The 13,157-nt window shown below is 33.2% G+C and overlaps 1 protein-coding gene across 2 annotated transcripts; it reads right to left on the bottom strand.

Annotated features, from left to right (window-relative positions):
• Nucleotides 1-10,145: 10,145 nt before the first annotated feature.
• LOC114258053 (F-box/kelch-repeat protein At1g30090) lies at nt 10,146-12,210 on the bottom strand. 2 transcript variants are annotated; one of them, XM_028197904.2, is made up of 2 exons: nt 12,050-12,210; nt 10,146-11,867 (listed from the first exon to the last, which is right to left on the bottom strand). In XM_028197904.2, exon 2 carries the CDS (start codon nt 11,609-11,611, stop codon nt 10,394-10,396), a length of 1,218 nt encoding a protein of 405 aa, XP_028053705.2. In that variant the 5' UTR covers nt 11,612-11,867; nt 12,050-12,210; the 3' UTR covers nt 10,146-10,393. The 2 variants fall into 2 exon arrangements, with proteins under 2 accessions (XP_028053705.2, XP_082743382.1); XM_082887256.1 differs by having other exon boundaries at nt 10,146-11,615; nt 12,050-12,181.
• Nucleotides 12,211-13,157: the final 947 nt, after the last annotated feature.

The raw sequence follows: 13,157 nt of genomic DNA, 5'->3' as shown, positions 1-13,157 counted from the left end.
CAAAACATGGCCGGTGGCCTCAAACCAAGGCCGGTGGGTATCAGGGGTAGCTAACAAGCTACTTTCTACCCTCAGAAGCAAAAACACAAGTGTTTGGTGCAAAACTAAACACAGAACAGTCGAGTTGAGAAATCCTGAGGCAAGGCGCGTAGCCGAGACCTCCGGGAACTCAAAACGAAACACAAACATGAGTAATCACCGAGTGTTCGAGCGGTGACGTTCAAGTCTTGAGGACGGTCAAAAATGGGGTGTCTACAGTTAGTAAAAATGGGGTGTCTGCAGTATTTATGTTTGTTGTATTCTTTATTGTGTTTGAATATAGCTTACGAGATTGCACATACAGATTTAGTTGATTGCAATTAGTATTTATGGTTGTTTTATTCTTCTTTGGTGCTTGATGGAGTGAGAAAAAATTAGACTTGTGATTCTTAGATCATAGTGGGAGTTGTTCCTAGCTAATATCACCCACAATTATAGTCACCTTGGTTGTAACAAAGATGAGGTCCAATTACTTGACCGACCATGGATGGAAATTTCTAATTTCCATGATGTGCCTATAAACAATGGCCAGATACGAGATCTCATTTCAACACTTGTGTAGTAGCCAAATAAAGAACTCAGTTAGCCACTTGAAAAACGACATGTGCACTAGTTAGTGATTAAACCAAAATCTGTACGATGTTTGGAGAATGATATCATTCTTTGAAAGAGTAACTCCACTGTAGCATGTATTCATACTACATGTTCTTGATGACCAATTAATAAGGTGAATGAAAGGATCCATGTTTTCCTTACCGTGTGAGTCCAAATAGGTCAAAATATGCTTTAAATTTTGACATTTGTACTATACCCTTAGTAACTTCCAGACTATGTCATAAAGTAAGAAGTCAATGCTAGCTACTTTGGAATGTTGCTCGCAGCCATGGGTGATTCGATTTTGAGGAACACATCCAAGAAAGCAGTTGGTTTCGAGTTAAGTAGCATAAGGATGAAATGAAGATTGCCTAGATTTACATCTATGTTCTATATTCACTATTGACAACTAATATCGCTCTATATGGGATACGGATTGGGTGCGAATACATTGCATGATTAAAGTAGTAGAGCTTTCTCTTTGAGGGATCAAAGATGCTTGGCTTGGTGAAACTAGGTGGATCTAGGGTATATATGACATACTATTTTTGGGTTGATGCCTCTATGCTGGCTTATAACAGGTTTCGAATGTAAAGTTCCCAGATGTAGGTATCCTCAATGATTTCAAAGTTCATTACCTAAGTATGATTGTGCTTAATGGGTAGATTGAGATACAAAAGGCACAGTGTCATGCAAGGGCATGTTCGAGTGAGAGATGTTAGAAATTGGGTCGGGTTTAGAACCCCGACCCAACTGGGTCGCCCATGGTGGCATGACCAGGCTAGAAGAGATCCAAACAACAATACATTGTAAATGTTATTGAAAATATGGGATAATCATTGATATAAAATAATCAATATATGATAAATATTAATATAAGATAAATATTAATATAGGATAAATATTGTCTAGAATAATATACTTATCTTATCTATGTGTCTTTTAACTCTCATATATAAACAGAACTTGGGTTCTGTATTATACACACAAAAATTTACAGAGATTCTCTCTTCCTAGAAATTATACAACCTTTGTACTATGACTTGTGTGGGTAAAACTCTAGTTTTACTCCATCGATTGTGGAGTTTGTTCAAGAGTTCATGATTCACCTTCAAGTTGGATTCGTTGTGTAACTTGTTTACCCATAATGTATACCTAAAATCCATATATCTTTCAGATCTCCTTAAAGAAAATGAGATTACAGCACCTCAATCTGATTTATTATATATTCATTATATTTGATGTCTTCTCATGATAATTCTTGCCCATATTTATTTTTACTCCATAAATTTATTTATTTTGGTAAATATACCAACAAGTAGCAATTTTTTGTTCATCTATCCTTAGCTTTGTATACAAATAACCCCAAACTTATTTTGCTTCCTAAACCTAGAACCAAACAACCACTAACCAACTTATGTTCTACAATGGAGGACCACCAACAGGTCGTAAGAACAAGTGGAACGCAATTGTTATAGTAATTGCTATTGTTAATTTATAACAATTTAATCTGAAAAATAAGTTTCAATGGACATGTTAAACAAGTTGCCAAAATATGATAATGTCTAACTTTGTGTCAAATTTGACGCGGTTGGTGCCTCAACATGCCCCCAAGGTTGGCCCCAAGCAACCCATGGTGGACATGCCACCAAGCAGCCTAGCTGTAGAATGGGCCTAAACTCCACCAAGTTTAAGCTCGCCATACTTCTCTAACAACTCAAGTGTTAATGATCTCACCCACTTTGAATATTAGGACCCAATGCTTTGTCAAGCACAACAACTCCCACAAAGGAAGCTCTATCTGTACCCGGTTGTGACAATTAGGCTTAACGCCTCAAGTGCATGAAGAACGGCTTAAGTCACTCCATAGCGCCAAGCTTAATCTTAAGCAAGGTGCTTGCCCAACTAATGTATATGTCATTAAGGTGCCTAGCCACACAAGAATGTGCTAGTTAAGGCGCTCGACTTAGCTAACAAGCTCACATAGCATGTGGGGTCTTTGACATGACCTTGAAGTGCCCAGACTATAGCTTGGCACTAGTGCAAGTTGTGGTCAGGACTGCAGCTAGACTACTTGGGCATCATGCTGGCTTCTTGGTGGCATGTCCGCCATGGGCAGGTTGGGGGGGGGAAGGAACTAAAAATGGATCATAGTTTAGGTTGTTTAGCGTAATTTGCCCTTATTTTTGTGAAGAAAATTTGAGAAATGGCTATTGTAACATTAGAGAAATATTGCTAAAATTTAGCTTTGACTATCCATTTCATACTTAAGTCTTTTTTCATCAATAGTTCATTGGTCGTATAAATGAAAAATATTATTATCATCATCTATTTCATACTAAAATGAATATTTATCTTTGTTTATTTTAGTATTTACCTACCATTGACATTAGTTCATTAGTTTCAGTCACATTAATCACACAAAAGAGGTTAGTGTAACTATATAAAAAAATGTAGAGTTGGTTGTATTTTCTCCAAACCTTAACGGAAGTGAGTGTAATTTACCCAAAAAATAATAAGGTAAATTACAAATACATTCCTTAAAGATTGCTTAAAAGATTGCTTCTTATAGTTCTGAAAATTACAAATATCCCCTTACTAGAATTTGTTATTCAACAAATTGACAGAAAAAATAAATTTTCTAAATGTCTTCTTATACAACAATCAAATTACTAAAAATATTAATTGAAATATATTGTTGGCATCATTGAAAACTGTTAATTAATTAAAGGAGTTATTTGTTATTCAATTAAAAAAAAATTTAAGAGACGTGATGTAGTTTTCATAACCACATGGGGGTAATTAGTATTTTACATAAACCGTGTATTTGTACTTTACCCAAGAAAAAAGAAGGGTAGACCAAATTTGGAAAAAATACAGCTCACTCCACAATCTTGATATAATTACACCAACCATGCTTTTAGTAAGGCAAGAAACCAAAATAACCATGCTTTTAGTAAGGCAAGAAACCAAAATTAGTGCAAATGGTGAAGGAAAAAAAGGGTGTAAATCATTTTTATATTTTTTTATCAAATCTAACTGAGTAGTTATTTAATGTTATGGGAATTAAAACATTCAATAAATTCAATGTAATTATGTCAAAACTGTTTGACTTGCTATATTTTTTTCAAAACTCATATATATATATATAGACTAATGTATGTTCGTGCCCGAAAGTATAGTGTAAATAAAAATAAGTGAACAAAAAGGAGAAAACAAAATAAATAAATAAATAAATAGGGAGGAAAATAAAAAATGGGGGAAAATAAAAATAAAATAAAAGAAAAAGAAAAAGAAAAGGAGAAAGGTGGGATCATGGAATTATTCATGGAATCATGGGAGGGTGGGTGAGAAAATGGAAGAATAAGAAAGAAAAGCAGAAAAGTAGAAAATGTACATGTAGGATACATCACAACCATTATTTTATAATTTGAACAAATCTGAGTCGTCCAAATGATCCTAATAGGACAAAAATATGTCGAAAATTCAAATACCCTCTTACTTTATTATATAGATATATATCAATTTTAATATACCTTTCATCATTTTAGAACGTTTTAATTTTTCACGTAGTTTTTAAAGTACTTTTTATCCTAAGCTCAATATATACAACAACACATACATAGAATTAAACTACCAAGATATACTCCTCAGCACAACATAACCAGCCCACCACAAGTATTTTGATTCATTGATATTTTCATGATTTTCATCAAAAGTTAGATCCTACCATTTTTTTTGAAACTTTTATGTAGTTTAATTATATGTATGTATGCTTACTCATGCCACCCATTGCCACATGCACTTATGTATTAGGCTTTTCTGCAATAATTCTCTTTACAATAATAATAACAAAAAATATTATTTCACCCCCCAAACTTTTATACATTTTTTAATTTGATCTTTAGACTTTAATTAATATCAAATTTTCACCTAAACTTTCAAAATTTTGATTAATTTGACCCCTGCCGTCATATTCCGTTTACAATTGGAAAGAATGAACTGATGCGGGGGTAAATTGATTTTTAAGGTATAGTTTGGAGGGCAAATTGATTTTTAATTTGAGGGATAAATTGATTTTTAAGGTATAGTTTATGAGTAAAATGAAATTTCAAATGAACTTTAGTACCACGTCAGCACATTTCATTTAATTGTAGATAGAATGTGACTACAAGGGCCGAATTGATTAAAATTTCGAAAGTTTTTGGTGCAAAATTGAAATTAATTAAAGTTTAGGTGTCAAATTAAAAAACGCGCGAAAGTTTGCAAGACAAAATGATATTTCCCACTACAAAAAATTAAGGTTTTAGAGACCAAAATTTATGGACAAAATTATTTTTTAGTGACCAAATATTTTTGTTGCGAAAAGTATCGTCATTATATTTTTAGCAACGAAAATTAGACATTAGTGATGAATTATTATCTTTTTTGGACCAAATTTTTTGTCTCAAAAAATAAACTATTTTCAGACCAAATTATTGTACCCAAAACTCTATTTATTAGTGACATTTATAAAATTTTGTCACTAAAAGTCTTGTTTTTGACTTTTCGGGACGACCTTTTAACGACTATCCCATGACGATAGAAATTGATCCCTAAATGCCTTTTGCAACAAAATTTTTACTTGTAAAAACTAAAACATTTTAGTTTCTAAAACTTTTATATATTATAATATCCTCTAATAATAATGTAGGATAGTTTAACAGTAATGGTGTAATTTTAATCTTGAAATACAATCATTCTTGTGATACTATTAATTATTGCAAAGATATTATCGTAGGAAAAATGATGCAGACCACTAATTAGTGGTTGCATTAGGGATGTGGCAGTGGGTCCCACTCACTGCCATATGTGTTTTGTGTTTTAATTTTTGTTTTTTTTTTTTTTTACTTGTTACATCATTAGTGGTAGTGTTAGTAGTAAAAATTTAGTGATAGGTAGCATTGGTGATTATCGTAGAGAATCCAAACTTATTCCCTTTCATTATAGCAGGTTGTAGTATTTGTTCCAACATCTTTTTAGCAATTGCTGTGATAGTACATAATACAGATGAGGAATATTTCATCTTCAAATAATTAGGTAATTAAAAGCATATTGTTAGTTAGGTCTCGTTTGACAATATCACATTTAGTTTAAAAATCAAAAAATCATTAAAAAAAAAGTCAAAAATTTAACAAATTATACAAAAAAAAAAAGTCAAAAAAAATTATTTTCACTTTACTTTTTGCATATCTTTTCGTTAAAAATTAAAAAATATCCCAAACATATTAATTTTTTTATCTCATATTTTTATCAAAAAATTGAAAAATTAGTAAAATAATCTATTGTCAAACAACAACTTACCCAAATAAAAATTGATTGTTAAGATGCGTGCATTTTGAACCAAACCTAATTGCATTAAACCCTTTTGGAAGTTGGAAGTAGTTGGGACCCATTTCATAATATTCAAGACCACATTAATCTCATTCACATAAACTTTCCATAACAATGAAGGTAAATGTGAATGTGGATATGAATATGAATGTGAATGTAACTTGGGTGATGTCTTATCTCTCTTTCATCTCTTTCAGCGTCCCACATTGCAGTCAACAAAAGACCAAGGTATTTATTTATCGCATGATAGTATATCACTTTCATCAGAATTGGGGTTGCTACTGACTGTTGAGCGTCGAAATGGGCTCATTTTAGGGTTTATTTTAATAATTCAAGCTGTTCACATTTTAGAATACACCAAGTAGAATATATATACAAAAAATCAAGTTAATTAGACATTGTTCACCCATTCATCCACTCACATTTATATTCATTTTAATATTTTAAATCACAATTATTATTTATTTTTGTAGGTACAAATGTGAGTGGATGAATGGGTAAACGATGTCCGATTAACTTGATTTTTTGTAACTATGTTCTACTTGATGTATTCTAAAATGTGAACGGTTCGAATTATCAAAATGAATCTTAAAATTGGCCTATTTCGACGCACAATAGTTGCTGCTGCGCAGCAGCAGCCCCAATTCCACTTTCATCAATGCAATTTTGTATATAAAAAATAAAATAAGGAAAAAAAAAATCTATTGCGACAATCAAAATAGGAAACTTGTGTCCATTTGGTTTAGTTTTAAAATTATGAACAATCAAAATAGGAAACTTGTGTCCACTTGGTTTAGTTTTAAAATTATGATTTGAATGTGGAATTGTATTTTAAGTTTTGAGTTTTTGAATCGTAATTTGAAAAAAGAAAGTTTGTATAGTTATGAGTTTTGAAAATGATTTTCAAATAATTTGTATTTTTTTTATTTTATTGATAGATCTATAAAATGTGAAAAAATGTGAGAGGAGCGACAAGAGGAAAAAAAAGTAATTGATTGATTGAATTATAATAATAAAAAAAAAGAGAAGATAAGAGTTTTAAATTGTATTTTAAAAATATGTTTAATTAACCTGTTTCATCCAAATTATAATTTGAAAAGAAAAATTAAATTTTAAAATCGTAACTATAAATAAATTTTATAAAATAAAAAAATAAGAAGACAAAGCACTCTGGCTTCTTCCTTTGCTTCGAAGATGTCACTTGAACAGCAACAACAAAGAAAATAACATTCACGCTGTTTGGTTGTGAATTTGAGCAGAAGTTTAGAAAGCAATTGGAAAAAGACACGTGAAATTAGTTAAAATATAAATATGTTTTTATGAGTGTAGCATTTCATTAATTATTTTAGACCTCTGATTTTTTTGGACCCAATTTATAAATTCTAAAATCTTTAAAAAAAAATTTCTCGTAAATAATACCAAAATTATCCTTGTGAAAATATTTCACCTATTCAATTGAATGCACATCCCCATACCCCAAAAAGTCTCTCCCAAAAATCTTAACCAAACTTACGAAGGTGATTAGTATTTCATCTCCACATATTTGTTCATAACCTGAAAAAATAAATGTAAGATTTTTTGTTGTTAATTCAAAAAAAAAAATTTGTGGGTTCTGCGATCTCTACGAGTTTCGATTATCTGTTTCCGAACAAATATAAAATGTTCGGTTACCTGTTTCCAAACAAATAAACAATATTCGGGCATGTGTTCCCAAATTTTGGTCATATGTTCGGGAGTTCAGTCCCGAAAAAATAACGAACCATTTTTATTATTTTTGCTTCTTTTTTTTTTTTTTATGAAACTTACTCTTACAAGGTCAATATCCTCTGAGCTATTAATACAATCAAAGTTATGAACCTCTTTTGAGTTTTTATTGTTGTACTCCTCTCGTCTCATAGAGTTGTGTTTGCCGGAAAAACTTTCACTCATTGTCATTACAGGAGAAATGTAGATAATTAAATGGTTGTCACCGTTACAACCGGAATATTACCGCTAAAGGGTTTTCAAGATTTTGAGGATGGGTAAATTTTAAAGATGGGATTTGGAGAAGATAGATGGATGGTAATGGAAGTGTGTGTTCTTATAAACCCTAACTCATGATGTAGTGGATGTATAGGCTTAATTGTAAGATAGGACATCCCAAAATTATTTGATATCATTTTTAGTAATTTCATTTGAGATTATTGCTGTAATTATAAAAAAAAAAAAAAATGTAAGGTTCAAAATAATTGATGGGATACTAATAACAGCACTCATATTTTATTCACATTTCACCTACCTTTTCTTTTTTTCTTTCAAAATCTCTTTTCAAATCTCTCAATCAAATACAGTGTCAAGTTCGTTTTCATAGACACAAATGCAATCGTGTGTACCTAATTTTTGCAGCAATTAGAAACCAGTCTCCCTTGTGAACTTGTCGTAATAGAAATTTAATACTTTGCCCGCTCACAAATCAACCAACAAATTTAAAATAATAATAATAATAATCAACCTCCAACAACAAGTTGGTGAGCAGTCAAAAAAATAAACCTCCAACTTGGTTGTTATCCTATCAAATTAGGAGGCCACAACCATGGGATGTATCTTCCAGCTAGAAAATTTGTATTATATACTATAAAATCTACCCTTGGCTATCTATGATATGTACATATATTCTATTAAGTAGTAGGTACGAACTTGTTCAACTGGTTTATGATATACCAATTTAAGCAGCACATGAATACAATGTTTTGATAATCAAACACTGATTTATTACTAGACATTTTTTGTCAAATTTATTCATTGATTGATATTTATTATATAATCAGCATGAGTAAGACTTGAGGTTTCATTTTGGGGATAATCCTCAATAGAGGAATAAAAATATTGAAGATTAGGTATCAAATCAAGAACCATAAGATTCAATGACATCAAACAATGGTAAAATAATGAATATGCTTCAGGAATTATATCCAAATCTAGAGCTCATTAACACGCCATGATTTTTTTAAAATGATCAATAGTAACGATTCCTATCTCAAAACACATTCGTTTGCTTGGGTATGTGACTATTGCCTATAATCATGAAGCTTTTATTCTTATAATAATAATTAGCAAAATCTAACAAATAGTAATCCAAAATCGTCCCAGACAGGAATGAACACAAGACATCGACTCTCTTACTGCTCCTCATGGAAGCCAAAAAGGGGATCGTGTTAGGGGGTCTTGATTAGCAGTTGGATGAAAATATTTGCCGTAGTTTGTATAAGCAGAGTACATGGGGAAAAAAAAAAGGTTTCTCTTTTTTCTTCTTGTTAATTAAAAAAAAAAAAAAAATTCACCAAATAAGTCTGATGCCAGCATCATACAGCAGAATTATAGGCTTGGCGGTCTTGACCTTTCTTCATTTCAGACTACAAACAGAGCTTATTTTGACATCATTAGTGTACTTGTTTCATTAATCATAAATTGGACTTTTATTTGTCCTTAATCACGAAATTACACATGATCCAATGGGGGCGCTTTTCTACATATAAGTTCTTACAAGTTATAACTAAGCACTAAACACCTAAGAACCTGCCAATATTGAAAACAATCAAGCAACATGATGACTTTTATTGTCATATAGAATGGTCCAATGGAAACTTGGAATTGGAAGCAAAGGTCACAAATCAAAAAATAAAAAATAATTTCCGATCTGCTAGTAAAAGGGGAAAAAGGAAAGAAAAAGCTGAGACATAGGTTTCTCAACTAACTAGAAGAGCTCCTAATCCTTAAACACGGGTTTTACACACACAGTAGCTAAAACCTCAACTAAATAGGCCTTGTCCCTGCAAACATAGTGAAAAAATTAGCAAGATCATTTGCTATTATTGTTTTGTTTGTTTCTCAGTTTATTCTCCCACACAGTGATACACAATCAGTTTTTAAAACTCCTCACAGAAATTTAAACAGATGGATTCTAGAATGCCCAGCAAAAGGTTCAGGTAATGTACTAACTTTATTTTACAGCTGGTAAGCCATCACATATATCAACAACGGCCTACGTAATCAACAGTTCATCTAGCTAGTTGAAAAGTGATTCAATATTCTGTAGCAACATTGAGTCCGCAGTTTTATCATTACTAGTAGCATCATCAATGAAATACTGACATGTTACATTTTTATCAAAAGCTGAACAAGGTTTAACCAGTGGAGCATTAAATCAGGATTGGTATTGTTGTCCTCGTACATTTGAGTAGTCAATGTAGACGCAAAAGAAAAGCTCTATAGCTAAACGACACATTGCGATCCAAAAACTTTAAAAGCCTTTCATACATTATCATATAACTCTACAAATGAACACACTTGTATAATTACCACTTAAGCAACAATCACCAAAACATAATATCACCATAATAAAACCGAGTTAAGCAATGAGAACCTGTGCACTTGAGGGTGTCAAGTCAGAGAAGGCCTCTGGTGCATCCACCACTTGCCATCGAACAGAGAAGCTCCACTTTTTCTCAGATTTGCTTCCTGGATTCAGCCTGGAGATATCACCCACGGCAACATGAAGGTTACGACCCACAACAAAGATCCTGCTATCAGTGCAATTTACTGAGAAAGGTTTGCATATCTGTGCTGGTAAAGGAGGTCCTTGTACGGGGTCCCAAGAATCAGTATCTGTGTCATAAACCTTGAGCTTGGTGCTTTCGTGCTCTGAGACCACAAACAAGTGCCCAAAAACTACAATACTCGAACCAGTCCAGCCTTCTCTCAGCCCAGAAGCCATACTTTCCCAATTATCAGTTTTTGGGTCATAAACCTGACCTCTGGGTGCAACATAAAAGGGCCAAAACCAGCCTTCTGTCACGAGGAGCTTCCCATTCAAAACTGCCGAATCATACGAGGCCATGTTTGTTCCCATGTTTGCAATTGGGCTCCAAATCCCTTTGTCAGGATCCATGACCTCAGCCGAGTTAAGCTCAAACAGATCCGTGCTGTTTCCTCCGGCCACATAAATTAACCCATCAATTATGCCACTTGAGAAAAACGCACGTGCAGTGTTCATCTTTTTCATCACAGTCCAATGGTTCTTTTCCATTTCATATTTCAATACCATGTTGAGGGGGCAATCGACATCAGAGACCATGCCACCACAAACAAAGAGAGTGCCCTCACTCGGGATTGAAATGCACCTAAATCCATGGGGACAAACCTTGTCCTTGCAAGGCATTGGAGGGAGGGCATGCCAAGACAAATGGGTAAGGTCAAGAACCTGCCACTGAATCTTACCGGTACATTTGTGGTAGGCAAAGACGAAGAGCCAAGGAACACGGAATCCAAGTTCCTTTCTCAGGGTGAAGAACCGGTCCTTACTGCTAAACAAGAGATACCAACGCTTACAGACGACTCTGCAAGGTGGATGTCTCAGGACAGGAACGCGGAGGAGGCAATTGAGAGCTATATCATCCGGAAGACCTGGAATTAGGAGCTTTCCTTTCTGATATAGTTCCAAGTCCAAACAAGGATGCAATAGAGAAGATTGGATTGCAGCTAGCTTAAATTTTGGGGATAATGTCATTTGGGAATCCCCTAACTTGTGCACTGGTGCCTGGTGCGATGAAATTCGTACCCTCTGCATCTTCCTTGTTTTGTCACCACAATAATAATAATAATATATTGAGATCCTCAAAATACACTAATTAAGGTAACCCACCATTCCTTCAATGTTGTGAGAAACATCATAACATTCATGTGGAGTGAAATCCCAATTCGAAGCAATCAATCTATTGACAAAGTTACAAACTTTTAAAGGGTGTAACTTTTATGCAACTTAATAGGAAAGCACCAAAAGCTTAAAACCCCATGTACAAATAGCTTCCAAACAGCTTTCTCATCTATTTCATTCAAAAAATTGAAAACCAACAAACAAAAACCCAGTTACAGATCAGATGGAGATGGGTTTTTAATTGTCTGTACAGATATATAATTCAAAATACCCAAAAGATGAATTGTGCTAACTTTAATAGCATAAACAACAAGAACACACACACACACAGAGTCAATAATATGAACTTACAGCTATAGAAGTTGATGGAGATTGTGTAACGATCGTGAGGTTGTGTTTCTTTGTGTATTCATATATGCAAAAAGAAATTGATGGGCTATTCCGCTTCCAAATAAATTATTATTATTTTTTGTGTGCTTTTTTTTATGTTCCAGGCTCAAACCCTCAATTTTGTGCGTGGCAAAGATGGCTTCTTCTTCTTGTTAGGAGAAACATTTGGCCACACGCAAGAAGAGCGCGTGTAATACTTTTTGTTCTTTTCTTTTTGGTGAAATTACAAAAGAATCTTAGTTACTTGTTAGCAAATATTAAATTTAGGCCAAATCGGCAGAGGTGACTTGATAGGGAAATTTGATTTTCATAATTAGCATATTAATCAAGCAATGTGATTAGCATTCTATGCCTTGATAGATTTAGGGATTTCTTTCGAGGTTGTAATATAAAAAAATAAAGATGAACAAATTGGAAATGTGATTAATAATTCTTTAACTTGTCACTTAATTATAATAATTAAATTACAAGTTTCATAGCATTACAATCGGCAGGTTCAAATTGACTTACAAGCACTGAAATTATTGTTAATCTACTCCTAAGTTACAGAACTACTCCTAAATAAGTTACACCATTCCTAAATTTCACAAGTATTGTGAATTTGGTTGAAGGTCCTTCTCTCTTCGAATTCCTAGCTCTTATATGGCTTCACTAGCCATGCCATGTTGTCACATGTCCATTGGCTGGTAACTTCCACTTGTTCATGATATGCAACTGCCTTCAACTTCCTTTTCTCTTGGAACTGTCGCGTGTCTTGTCTTTGTTCTTTGCTTTCAGACCACTATCTTCATGCTCACGATTCTCAAACCGTTATTAATTACGCTTATGCTCTTGTCGACTAGGGATTTAAATTTTGGTGCCAACAATGCCCCTCTCATTTAAGGTAAAACTATGTTTTGCCTTGAATGAATATTCACTAAAAATGACCTACTTCAATAGCCCAATAGTGGCAATGACTTAATTAAAAACAAATGGGCTCTTCTTAAAAGGCCCAAAATAACATGGCCTATGTGTTTGTCTTTTATACTTGACTTTTATCCCATGATTTTCCACATAGCTGGATAATACT

The sequence above is a fragment of the Camellia sinensis genome, chromosome 9 (assembly GCF_055761805.1).
Source record: "Camellia sinensis isolate YWXY chromosome 9, ASM5576180v1, whole genome shotgun sequence".
Taxonomy (NCBI): Eukaryota; Viridiplantae; Streptophyta; class Magnoliopsida; order Ericales; family Theaceae; genus Camellia; species Camellia sinensis.
The sequence above is the reverse complement of the archived record's forward strand: the minus strand, read 5'-3'. Positions and strand labels throughout refer to the sequence as shown.

Coding starts and splice junctions, on each gene's coding strand:
- LOC114258053 (XM_028197904.2), bottom strand. CDS start 11,611: ATGCAGAGGGTACGAATTTCATCGCACCAGGCACCAGTGCACAAGTTA.